Below are 11,226 nucleotides of genomic sequence, written 5' to 3'. Positions count from 1 at the left end.
TCGCAAATCAGTCTGTGCTGAAGCTAATGAGCAGGCTTCGATCAAAAATTCGATCACTGGCCTACAGACTAGAATCTATTTTTTATTGATTCACTGTAAAAGAAGACTATAGAGAACATAAAAAGGAAAACAAAATTGGATTTGCTCCTTTATTGTGTTCATACTGTTCATTCTGAATCGTGCTTAGACATGATGTTACACCCTATATCAAATTTTGTTCTCGAGCAAGTTTTGACATAAAGGATGGTCTTGAAAAAATGCACAGTAAAATACGGATCTAATCCTTTCGTGTTTAACCCTTAATTTCATAATTTTTTATTTTCCCTTAAAATTCATTTTAAACATCAACATCAACATCAAGAAAAAAATTAAAATTAAATACGATTTTCACTTTTTTTATACATTAATTGTTGAAAATTTGTAACTTCATGAAACGAAGGGTTAATGCCTGTGTGTGTTGCATTTTTTGTATGAAATTCTTATTTAAACCAATAAGGAACTTTAAAAGCATGAATAAGTTAAAACGGAATATTTTATTGCCTCAGCTTCTGTCAAACAGTTTTTAAATTTGAAAATAATTTTAAAGTTTGTGTTTCAGGAACAAAATCAAAGTTAAGTAATTTAGCAGATAATATTTTTCTTTGAAAAAAATTACTGAAAATTTGTATTAACAACAAGATACATTCAAGTCAAGTACGAAAAATCTGTTATTGTGACTAAATTCCTTTTTTATCCTATATTAATTCGTTGAGTATGATCAAACTAATAGTTCTACTTACTCCAAATCCAGGTGACGGGCGTCGAATCCCAAACGTAGAAGAAGAACAGCCCAATTGTGAAGGCATGCAAACCTCCAATGAGACCAACGTTTTTCCACTTGATTTCGTTGTCGAATTGCAGGCCGCAGTACTTTGCCAGGAACTCCTGAGCCTTTCGGCCCCACGCTGACTGTTCCCACTCATTGTAGTGGTCCATGTACTTGTTCAGCTCCTGATCACTGACACTGACATCGTCGTTCATGACCACTTCATTATTGTTGGTATCACTGATGATGGCCTTCATCTTGGCCAGCTTATCTTCCGTGTCCAGTGTTGTGGCCTTGGCCGGGGACACCGGAGCACCTGCAACCGTCATCGCGGAGTTGCTTCTTCGAATTACGTTCAATTACACTTGACCCAATAATGCTCAACCTCACTGCACCACCACAAGACAGAACCAGACCTCTTCTCAGGAGTAGTAGGCGGACTAAAATGACCCTTCACTTGCTCCGCACGCTGGCCTACTGCGTTACCCGACCCGACAAATCACCCGCCAACTTTGAAGGGGGATTGTTCACTTGCGCTCGAAACCCGACTGTGATAACGAATTCGGCGACCGCGATCAAAAATTCCCCATTCAACTTTTAACACAACTCCCCGCGGTCTGTTCTTTGCCGAAATAAGTTTGGCTTGAGGTTCGTCGCTTGTATTTATATATTTCAATTCACTAGACGGCGGACTGCTGAAACCAAATCTCCCTCGGCGCTATTTTTTTCGCTCTTCCGAAGGAATCGAGATGGAACCTAGCTAGTTTGTTTTTTTACTAGGTAAACTGTTGTCTTATATTTTCGGGGGTAAATCTTATGGTGAACCGGTATGGTGGCGACACTTGGTTACGAGTTTCGTTCATTACGATGAGTGTTTTTTGGTTTTTCGGAAAAGTGTGCTCATCTAAGTACATGTGCTCAGATCGTAAAATGGGTGAAGACTGTTTACTACCCAGCTGTAACGCGCTACACTGCGTTGATGTTAGGTTGATGGTTTTCTTTTTAATTGTTTTCATCTGCACAAACCGAAACACTAAGGGCTGTTTATATGTATGGCTTGAATGCCTTGCTGCGGTTTGTGAAAGTTTGAAAATTCAAATCCAGCATAGTTAACACCAACTTATAAAATAAAATAATGAACCTAATAAAATTTCCAAATTCAAGGATTAAAATACTTAATTTTTGAAAACAAAAAATTATCGCAAAACAATAAACAATCCATTATCTCATTTGTAAATTTTCCTACGAGTATTTCACCAGAACTAGATGTTCTAAAAGTTCTCAGCAAGATTGTCTTCGAAGGTCACTTCAAATATTCAGATTTTATCCCCCACAAACCAGTTGTTGGTTGACATTGAAAACTCTACGTACAAAGCAAATACCAAGCAAATGAACCAGTGTCATCTCTGCTTAAGGAGTTCATTTGATGGCTTAACCCTACGACAACGGAGCGTTGTGCACGGCACATGTATTACCTATTTATCATCGTCAATTGAGCACACACACGTTGCGCTCAGCGGTGGTTTTGGAGCCAAAGATCATGGATATCCCCATGCATGGGTTGTGCACATTTCGTTCAAATATTTGAGCTCTTCTGAGCTCGTACCGAATAATGGGAGGGGTTGGTTGAAGTTATTGAAAAATAAATATTGATTGACTCAAGACCAGAACGCATGTTGGGAAAAAGTCCTTAAACAGGTTTGAATGAGAAGGCCCAGAATGAATTCTCGAAAATATTTTAGAATTGAACATTGAACACTCTGCACTTTTTCAGTTATCAAAAAACGTTAATCACATTTTTAATCATGCATTTCTAAATTTGTCCCGAGCAGACTTTGATGCCTGAAACGACAGCAAATCGAAACCAAAATGAAGAAGCAACAGCTAACTGATAGCATCCTATACTGTTGATATTTTTCTAATAGCAAAACCACGCATCTGTAAGCTCTCATTGGTGTTTTATGTAACAGCAAAACCAAACCTTAATGAGGTGATGAGAGCTTAATGACAGCATTAATTGGCGATGATATTTGGATGATAGCACAATAAAGGCATCATTAAGGTGTCTTTGCTATCCTAATATAAAATGACACCAGAATGAAAGAATAACGATTTTTACCAGCTTTTTGAATGGGATCATCTCTATTTTAAACATTATGTTCAATTCCTCGAACATATAATTTTGTCGTAAAAATTTCTGCGCTTTTGTATAGAAACGGAAGATAAAAAAACATTCTCAACATTTTTTTTAAATTCTAAATTCCAGAATCAACGGTTTACGGAAAGGCGCTAAAATTTTTGTTCTCTTCATTAGCAAAGTTGTCGGTCTGTTAAACGTGCACTGCATATTTAAAGGTGTTAAATAATTGCTTGTTAAGTTATTAAAAAAAAAAACAAAATGTTTCTAAGAAAAAATAAAAAAAAATCGTCAAGTTTACTTACTTGTTTCCAAGAACTTGGGATTTTAGTTAACGTTGTTTGAAAATATTTGATATCTATTAGAGGACCAACAATTGATCAATAATTTTCCAAAAACTCCTCAAACAAATCTTACGGCCCATTTGCAGTTTCATAGGCTGATGATTCCATCGACATAAAATGCTTAAAATGCCTGTACAAGATTCCATTTGTTTAAAATCTATAATTCGATGAAAAAGCTTTGATATGGAATATAACATTCTAATGATTAGCTTACCCTTAATAATCTTTTTTATTTTTCAGTGACGCTTAAATGTAAATATTTTTTTATCCTTTTAAAAACGACACTTTATTTTAGTAGTACTAGCTTGCACTTTTGGCTTGTTATCAAATACTTATTCTTGGGTTGCCGTAAACTCTGGTACACGAAGTTCGCACATCTACATTTAGAGTAAAGGGCTCTGACTCAGATTAGTGTTACGGTACTTTCGCGACAACTAAATAACGGTTAATGAAAATTTTATTGTTTTTGACTTATTCCACGCATATTTGCTGACGTGTACAACCCTTAGAAAGGGGAAAATAATCTCAAAAACGCCTATAGAGTTGTTTTTGACATTTCTCACGCACATTAACTGGCATCCAACTGGCGTGTACGGACGAGACCGGGACAATTAACCTCCAAAAATTTCAGTGTAAAAATCAGCAGTCGGCCGACGAATTCATTCGTTTTTTAGGTTAATGTTCCCAAAATGAAAAAGTGTCAGTGCAAAGCTCTGAATTATGACACGAATACTACTAGCGGCAAATAGGACTATACGAAAAAAATGGCCAGCAGGCCAACAAACACGTTCGATTTTATAACGTCAAGGATTATATTACGAACATTACCAGCGGAACAAAACGACTTGAAAGAATTAAACTGCGGTTCGTTTTGTGGAAATGTTGAACCCAGTATAATCATCTAAAAAATGGTTTGATTTCTTTATTTTTATATTGAACAACAATCCGAACGATTTTTTACTCATGCGTAGGATGTCTGAGATTAAATGTGTAGACGGATACGGATAATGTTCTGTTTAAAGGATTTTATGATGTTTCTATATTTTCTATACATTATAAAATAAATTTATTTATCTAACAATCAATAACAAGTTCAAAATAGAAAATTTGTGTTAAGTGATAATTTTAGGTTCCTAAAATGAAACTTTTATTAGGTGTCGCCAACTTAGTATTTAGTTTAATTTTTTAACCGTGTACCAAATGAGCTGAAAAAAACTGTCAGTGTTGTTTTGAAAGCGCATCGGAGTTGCTTTGTTTAATTTTGCGATTTTAAAAGTGTTGTGCCACTAAAAATGATTTTTAAAGTAAAGAAAACGCGTTCACGATCTATTCGACTTCCCGCGAGACAATATAGGGTTTTTCGGAACGTGATCAATCCACTGCTGTTGCTGCCAAAACTTCCTTCGGTACTGGCGGTTAAGGTAAACATAAAACCATTACATGCATCAAATCCATTTACGATTGATTGAATTTTCTGCAGATAACCTATTCCTACGGCATCTCCTTCAAATGCAATGATTTGCGGCACCGTTTGATAGTAATTGTCCGGCTGTTGACGGTTTTTGCTGAGGATCAACAATGGGTGCTTATCATCTAGATCAAATTTGTAGAAATCTGAATGGATAAAAGAAACGAAAGCGGCATTTTCTAAACATCTGATGTTTTGCGTTCACCACCAGCGTCCGGAAGCTACACGAAAGTTATCGAGTTGGTACTGCTATGTATTAAGAATAAACTTCGTCGTATAACTCAAGCAAAGGAAAAAAAATACAAAAGTAAGTACTATTAACAATTGTAGACGTACATTAAAGTTCTTCTAAAAAAATCCGAATAGCGGGTTAAAATGCCAAGGCGGATGTAACTTGAAGTGTGTTTTCCCTTTTTGGCTCTGTAGGCCTGATATTTTTTTTAAAATATTCATGTTTTAAACGCCTCAATGTATACAATGAACGATGTACATGAAGATTTTTGTCCTTCATGTTCATCGTTCATTGTATGAGGATAAAAATCTTCATGTTCATCGTTCATTGTATACATTAAGGCGTTTACGATGTGCGGTATACGCTAATGTACTATGAACATCCCTTTGATAAAAAATTGCAGTTACTATGATATTATGATCACCAAAATGTATGAATAATGAACCTACCTACTTTTGTTTGCATAACTAAAGGCGATTGCATAACACATAGACATTTTTACTGCAGTAGCTGCTTTTTTTTTCTGGGATTTTCATCCTGTAGGATGATTCATCCCTAGTAGTTGCTTATTCATACAGTGCAGACTTTTAAGGCAAAACTAAAGAAAATTCGGCTATCACGCCTTCAGTGTTAAATTTGCACTCATTCTGCTTGACATAATGTACACAGCAAAAATGAGCGCAAAATTTTCATACATGAATTGTTGTGTACTGCCAAATTTTTGCGTGTTCTGAGGCTTAAACGATACTTTGTTTTACTTAAGCTTTGAAAGCATATTGATGCCAAATAATACTGTAAAATAATTTTTTTTGATGCTTTATATTGGCATGATTGTGCTCTCCAAGCTCTCGAAAAACGAGGTGTAGTTAAGGTCTCAGTTTTAGCTAAATTAGGCATCATTTTGCTAACCAAGTATGAAAATTTGTGCTCTCATTTTTGCTGTGTACCACCTTATGTCAAGCAAAATGAGAGCATATTTGGCTTTCAGGGCGTGATAGCAAAATTTGCTATAACTTTGCCATAAAAGTCTGCTCGGGGTATGCTTTTATCTATTTAAAATTCCTTTGAGAAGTATACCAAAACTCTGAACTTTAATAACTAAACATTAGATCCTGGTTAACTTGGTTAGCATACCACTAGGTAAACGAACTGGTCCTGTTAGCTGTGCTCCGTCCAAATTTTGCTCACTTAACTGCATGAGAGTGATCAGGTTGACCTGATTGAGTTTGCCCCGGTTCTGTCAAACTTGGCCTTGTCTAACCTGATTCAACCTGATCTGGGCATGTTGAGTCTTTAGTCCAGCCCTGCTTGATTTGATCCAGCTCATCTCGGTACCTTCTGTTTTTGCAGGTTTTTGTTTCAGAGGTTTTTCTACACATAGATACTGGTTTTTAAGTCTGTTTTGGAATGCTCTTAAGCGAAACACAAAATATCTTGACCACATTTGAGTGTAGCAAACTTTCTCAATGATGAAGAAATTTTATTCCATTTGATGATGCGTAACTTTGACCTACACGACCTGTATGTATGAATGTATGATCCAAACAAAAACGCCCTGAGCTGGCAGGTATGTTACACAAAAGAAACAATATTAATCCATTTGATTTAAATTGCTCAATCGTGGGTGCTGGCAGTGTAATTCCAGAATCCCATTTCAATCGTGTACATCTTTTAATAGAATAGACTTTCAATCTTGTACATCTTTGATTGGTTAAAGTTTATTATATTGATATATGCGTCTAACTACCTTTTAAAAAAAAATATCACCTAAGTCTATCTAGTAAAAGATCAGCTTGTTAAAAATGATAAATTAATATAATGTTTCTTGCAGTTGAAAACAAGGAATGATCTCACCGGTGTTTTTGTGTTGATCCTGTCATCCTTCACACTTGAGGACCACAATTCTAGGAGAACGGAAGTAGGTATCATGTTGCAATGTAAACGAACCAAAGCAGATGTCTTTGGATTCATTTAACCTTATAATCATTCCGATAGGTATAGATTGGATCGCAGGACAAAATCGATCGCAGCCAGCCAGAGCGCAGAAAAAGAAACACTTGCGTAGACCGCATAAGGGCCAAATAAAACACATCAGAGCCGATTTCTCCCTATTCGTTCGAGGCTTTCAACAATTAAATTATGTATGTTATTTTCGAGGGACAAAGTTACTTCTAAACTCTCACGTAGCGCTCTCGAACACTCGTTACAATAAGCGTTCTCCTAACAATCCCAGACTTCCAATCGAGAATAAAATCTAAATTCAATGTGTAAACACTCCGTTTCTGCAGCTACCAATTTACAATTCTTTTTATGAAATAACAATTATTCACCTCTAAGTTTTCGGAACTTACAGCGGACACTTTAAGTCAGTTGTAATTAGTTCCCGACTGTTTTAATTACTGAAATTTATTGTTTTGTAAAATTTTCGCAGACGGAAATAAAAACGCGTGCGATTAGCAAAAGACAACGCCTACTCCCTCCGGGTAACTTTAACCTTAACGACCTACCCTCAAAATACATCCACAGACAAACAGACGGGACACTCCGTTTTTATTCTTCGCAAAACTGCTCTAAATTTGATGAAGCTAGGCAATGTCGACAACAGAGGCGCTGGTATCAATAAAATGAAAAATCGATTTTTTTTCATCATTGTAGCTGTGTATTTTTGCGTCTCCATGGTGCTAATGTTATGGTTTTCACTTGTTTTCATTCAGTTTTAATTCGGAAAGCTTTTTGTTCAAGATTTTTGTAATTAGTGCTCAAGATCTGACCTCATTAGAACACAAACAGACCGAACCGAGCAACAGGAGCTGTTCGAAGCTGTAAGGCATTCTTTTGAATCATTCTTTTATTTTCGGATAATGTACTGAAGGTCAGGAGCAGCAATCAAGACCTATGTTCCTATTTTCATTTCAGGAATTTCTTCCCGCGTATAAGTTGATAACATCTCGTTTTGGAAGCAATGGAGATAAGATTTGGATAATACCCTATAGCTTTTCGATTGCTCAACTGGCCGAAAATGGAGACTGTGTGCTCGAGACAAATTATATTGTATGGACTCATTCCAGTCTTTTCGTTTTTATTGGTCCAAAAAGTACAGTAATTAAATTGCATTAATTTTAAACAGTACCGGAAGTCAAAGTCAAGGGGAATGTGTCCGCCATTCTGAAAAATATGTATAAAAAGACTAGTTTAAAAAAGAAGCCCGCAGTAAAATACAAACTTATTTTGTAAAGGATCATAAAACACAATGTGAAGCCAAACACAATCAATTGAAATAATAAGAATACTCTCGCATTACGGAGCTTAGCATTAAAATGTGTTTTATTATGTGTAAATTCTTAGAATCTTGTATATTTTTGAGTTGTATTAGAAAAAACCACCGAACTTTTCAAGAAATTTAACATTATTGTTATAGACCTATAGCAAATTGCTCTCTCAAACTGAGAATAGATCTAATTATTTTTTTTAATTTTTTAATTTTAAGCTCAATTTTTTTTATAGGATTAGAAAGTATGATACTGATGTGCATTGATTGAATATTATAATTATTTTAAAATTTCACAACCAATTCGGTGAAAACATTAAAAATGAAAATACAATTCGAAGATTAAATTTAAGCTGAAAAAAGTTTTCAATGTTTTCGTTTCGGCAATTTTTCATATAGTTTTCAGAAAGTGCTGTTTCCACAATTCGGAATTAAAATGTATTATTCTGAATTCTCTTTCTTTTGGCTACGACGACTCATAATAAAAGATCTATTTTTCAAAAACCAGTGAAGCTGAGAAAGAGATTTATGTTTAAACGTTGAAAAAGAAGCAATTGTTTTACGAAATTCTCTAGAACAAATTATTGTTTTTATATCATACATACAGATTTTGCACTTCAACCTCTAATAAAGCAATAAAGGTTTGGCTTATTTTAATGGAAGGAAAAATATTATTTTCAAATTACTAAGAAAATTGATTCTATTAATTATGGCTACAATTTCAACTGATTGGAAACCATTTTAGATTGTTTTTTTTTTTCATGAATTAGTATGCGAGAAGTACATATTTTAAAAAAAGAACTAAAGTCTATCATCTATCTTTCTAAAAACTATCGATCTCCGTCATTAATTTTTAATTTTTATTCTAAAAACAGGAAATGAGTTTGGCTTTTTTAAACCTATGAGCCGTTTCAAATAAATAATTATTAAAATAGAGGCTATCATTTTTGTGTCCATAATTGTAACTGATAGATACTAACTTCGAGAAACAAACGATTTCGTTGAAATATCCATTTTCGAAAGTTCACATTGAAATTGCGAATTTAGAACAGCGCAACTCGCTAATAAAAAGATCATAAAACTTTCATTAAAATTTTGATTTATTTTGTTTAAAAGTCAGTATTAATCGAATATTATTCAAATCTGCCAAAGCCAATGCCTTCCCAAAATACATGTAAGTAGTTTACATTGGCTGCAGTTGACAAATCTATGGTACAAAGTTCTTGTGGTTTTTGCTCTTATTCTACCCTTTAAACGGACAGAACCCCCCAGTAAGTACATAGTAGTAATACAAAGTGATGGCCATAGGCCTCGTTTCTAAATGAAATATGATCACATTCACGGTACAGTTTGCTTACGACCTCTCTCGTGCTCTCTCTTTCCGTCTTGGAACCGATTGGGGGGCCAATCACAACGACTTCGATCCACGATCCGACTCATCCGAGGGGGGTGGAACTTCGGCGAGCTCCTTGATTGGAACGTTCAGATGAGTTCCGTCACCTGTATGGAAGAAAAGAAAGGGAAAAGGCGATGCATTGAAGCATGACAGTTTTAGTTAATCAGTGTATACGAAACTTACCGTATTTTGCGATTGTCCTTCGCACCAGTTCCGCGGATGGTTCCTTCAGATCGTAAGCCCATCCGATCTTGGCAAACAGATCCAACCAGAACGTGGTCACATTGACCGAATAGTTGCCCAGCTCGGCCGCTTTGTAATCCCATGGGAACACGTGATGGTAGTTGTGCCAACCTTCGCCCATAGCGACGATTGAAACTGCCTTATTTTCCACTGGCTGGATTCGTCTGATAAATGAGAATTACGTTAGATTATTCATAATTTCACAAAAAAAAACAAAACTTACTTATCGTAGGGCCGATGACCGTAGATGTGGGCTGCACTGTTGACCAACCAGGTGAAGTTCAAACTCAAAACGTATCGTACGAAGCACTGACTCAGGAAGGCCATCTTGAAAGTTTCGCCAAAGAAGTACCACGGAATGAACGTCGGCAGGAAAAAGCAGAACAAAATCTTCATCAAGACAAAGTTGCTGGAAAAAGAGAAAAAAAAAACAAACGGTCAAAAAAACGTGGTCAACTGCCGGAGATCAATTCAAAATCATCAAATTGAATCCGAACTTGAATGCAAGTTTGGTCAGCAACGGTCGAAGTTTCGCCAGATCGCTTCAAAGTGAACCAAGCGCCGTCGACGTCGTCATCTTTGGCTATTAACCGGCTTAGACAAATATTTTTTCGGCATTTATTGGCCTTTGCACTTTGTTTGGAGCAACAATATTAGCTTTTCATTTACAAAGCTTAATAGAGCGAAGCTTGTTTGTGCTTTTTGCGGTAGACGTTAAAAAAATTGGATTAGCTATCCGGTGGGTTTGCAGTTTGAAAAAAAAAAACAGAAAATGAATTTTTATTTATCTTGCACAAAGTAGGCAATAGATAACTATGCGATGACAAGAATGACAAAAATGACAAAAAATGACAAAAATGACAAAAATGACAAAAATGACAAAAATGATAAAAATGACAAAAATGACAAAAATGACAAAAATGACAAAAATGACAAAAATGACAAAAATGACAAAAATGACAAAAATGACAAAAATGACAAAAATGACAAAAATGACAAAAATGACAAAAATGACAAAAATGACAAAAATGACAAAAATGACAAAAATGACAAAAATGACAAAAATGACAAAAATGACAAAAATGACAAAAATGACAAAAATGACAAAAATGACAAAAATGACAAGAATGACAAAAATGACAAAAATGACAAAAATGACAAAAATGACAAAAATGACAAAAATGACAAAAATGACAAAAATGACAAAAATGACAAAAATGACAAAAATGACAAAAATGACAAAAATGACAAAAATGACAAAAATGACAAAAATGACAAAAATGACAAAAATGACAAAAATGACAAAAATGACAAAAATGACAAAAATGACAAA

At 35.1% G+C, this 11,226-nt stretch overlaps 1 protein-coding gene across 2 annotated transcripts in view; it reads right to left on the bottom strand.

Annotated features, from left to right (window-relative positions):
• Window positions 1-9,336: 9,336 nt before the first annotated feature.
• Window positions 9,337-11,226, bottom strand: part of LOC129747685 (acyl-CoA Delta(11) desaturase-like) — a 31,652-nt gene continuing 29,762 nt past the window's right edge. For both annotated transcript variants that reach the window (XM_055742002.1, XM_055742010.1), the window contains exons 3-5: window positions 10,117-10,302; window positions 9,834-10,057; window positions 9,337-9,754 (exon numbers count right to left, since the gene is read on the bottom strand). In XM_055742002.1, the coding sequence (XP_055597977.1) occupies window positions 9,663-9,754; window positions 9,834-10,057; window positions 10,117-10,302 (502 nt within the window). In that variant the 3' untranslated portion in view covers window positions 9,337-9,662. The remainder of the gene's footprint in view (window positions 9,755-9,833; window positions 10,058-10,116; window positions 10,303-11,226) is intronic.

The sequence above is a fragment of the Uranotaenia lowii genome, chromosome 1 (genome assembly GCF_029784155.1).
Source record: "Uranotaenia lowii strain MFRU-FL chromosome 1, ASM2978415v1, whole genome shotgun sequence".
Classification (NCBI taxonomy): domain Eukaryota; kingdom Metazoa; phylum Arthropoda; class Insecta; order Diptera; family Culicidae; genus Uranotaenia; species Uranotaenia lowii.
This window is presented reverse-complemented; position numbering and strand designations above follow the sequence as displayed.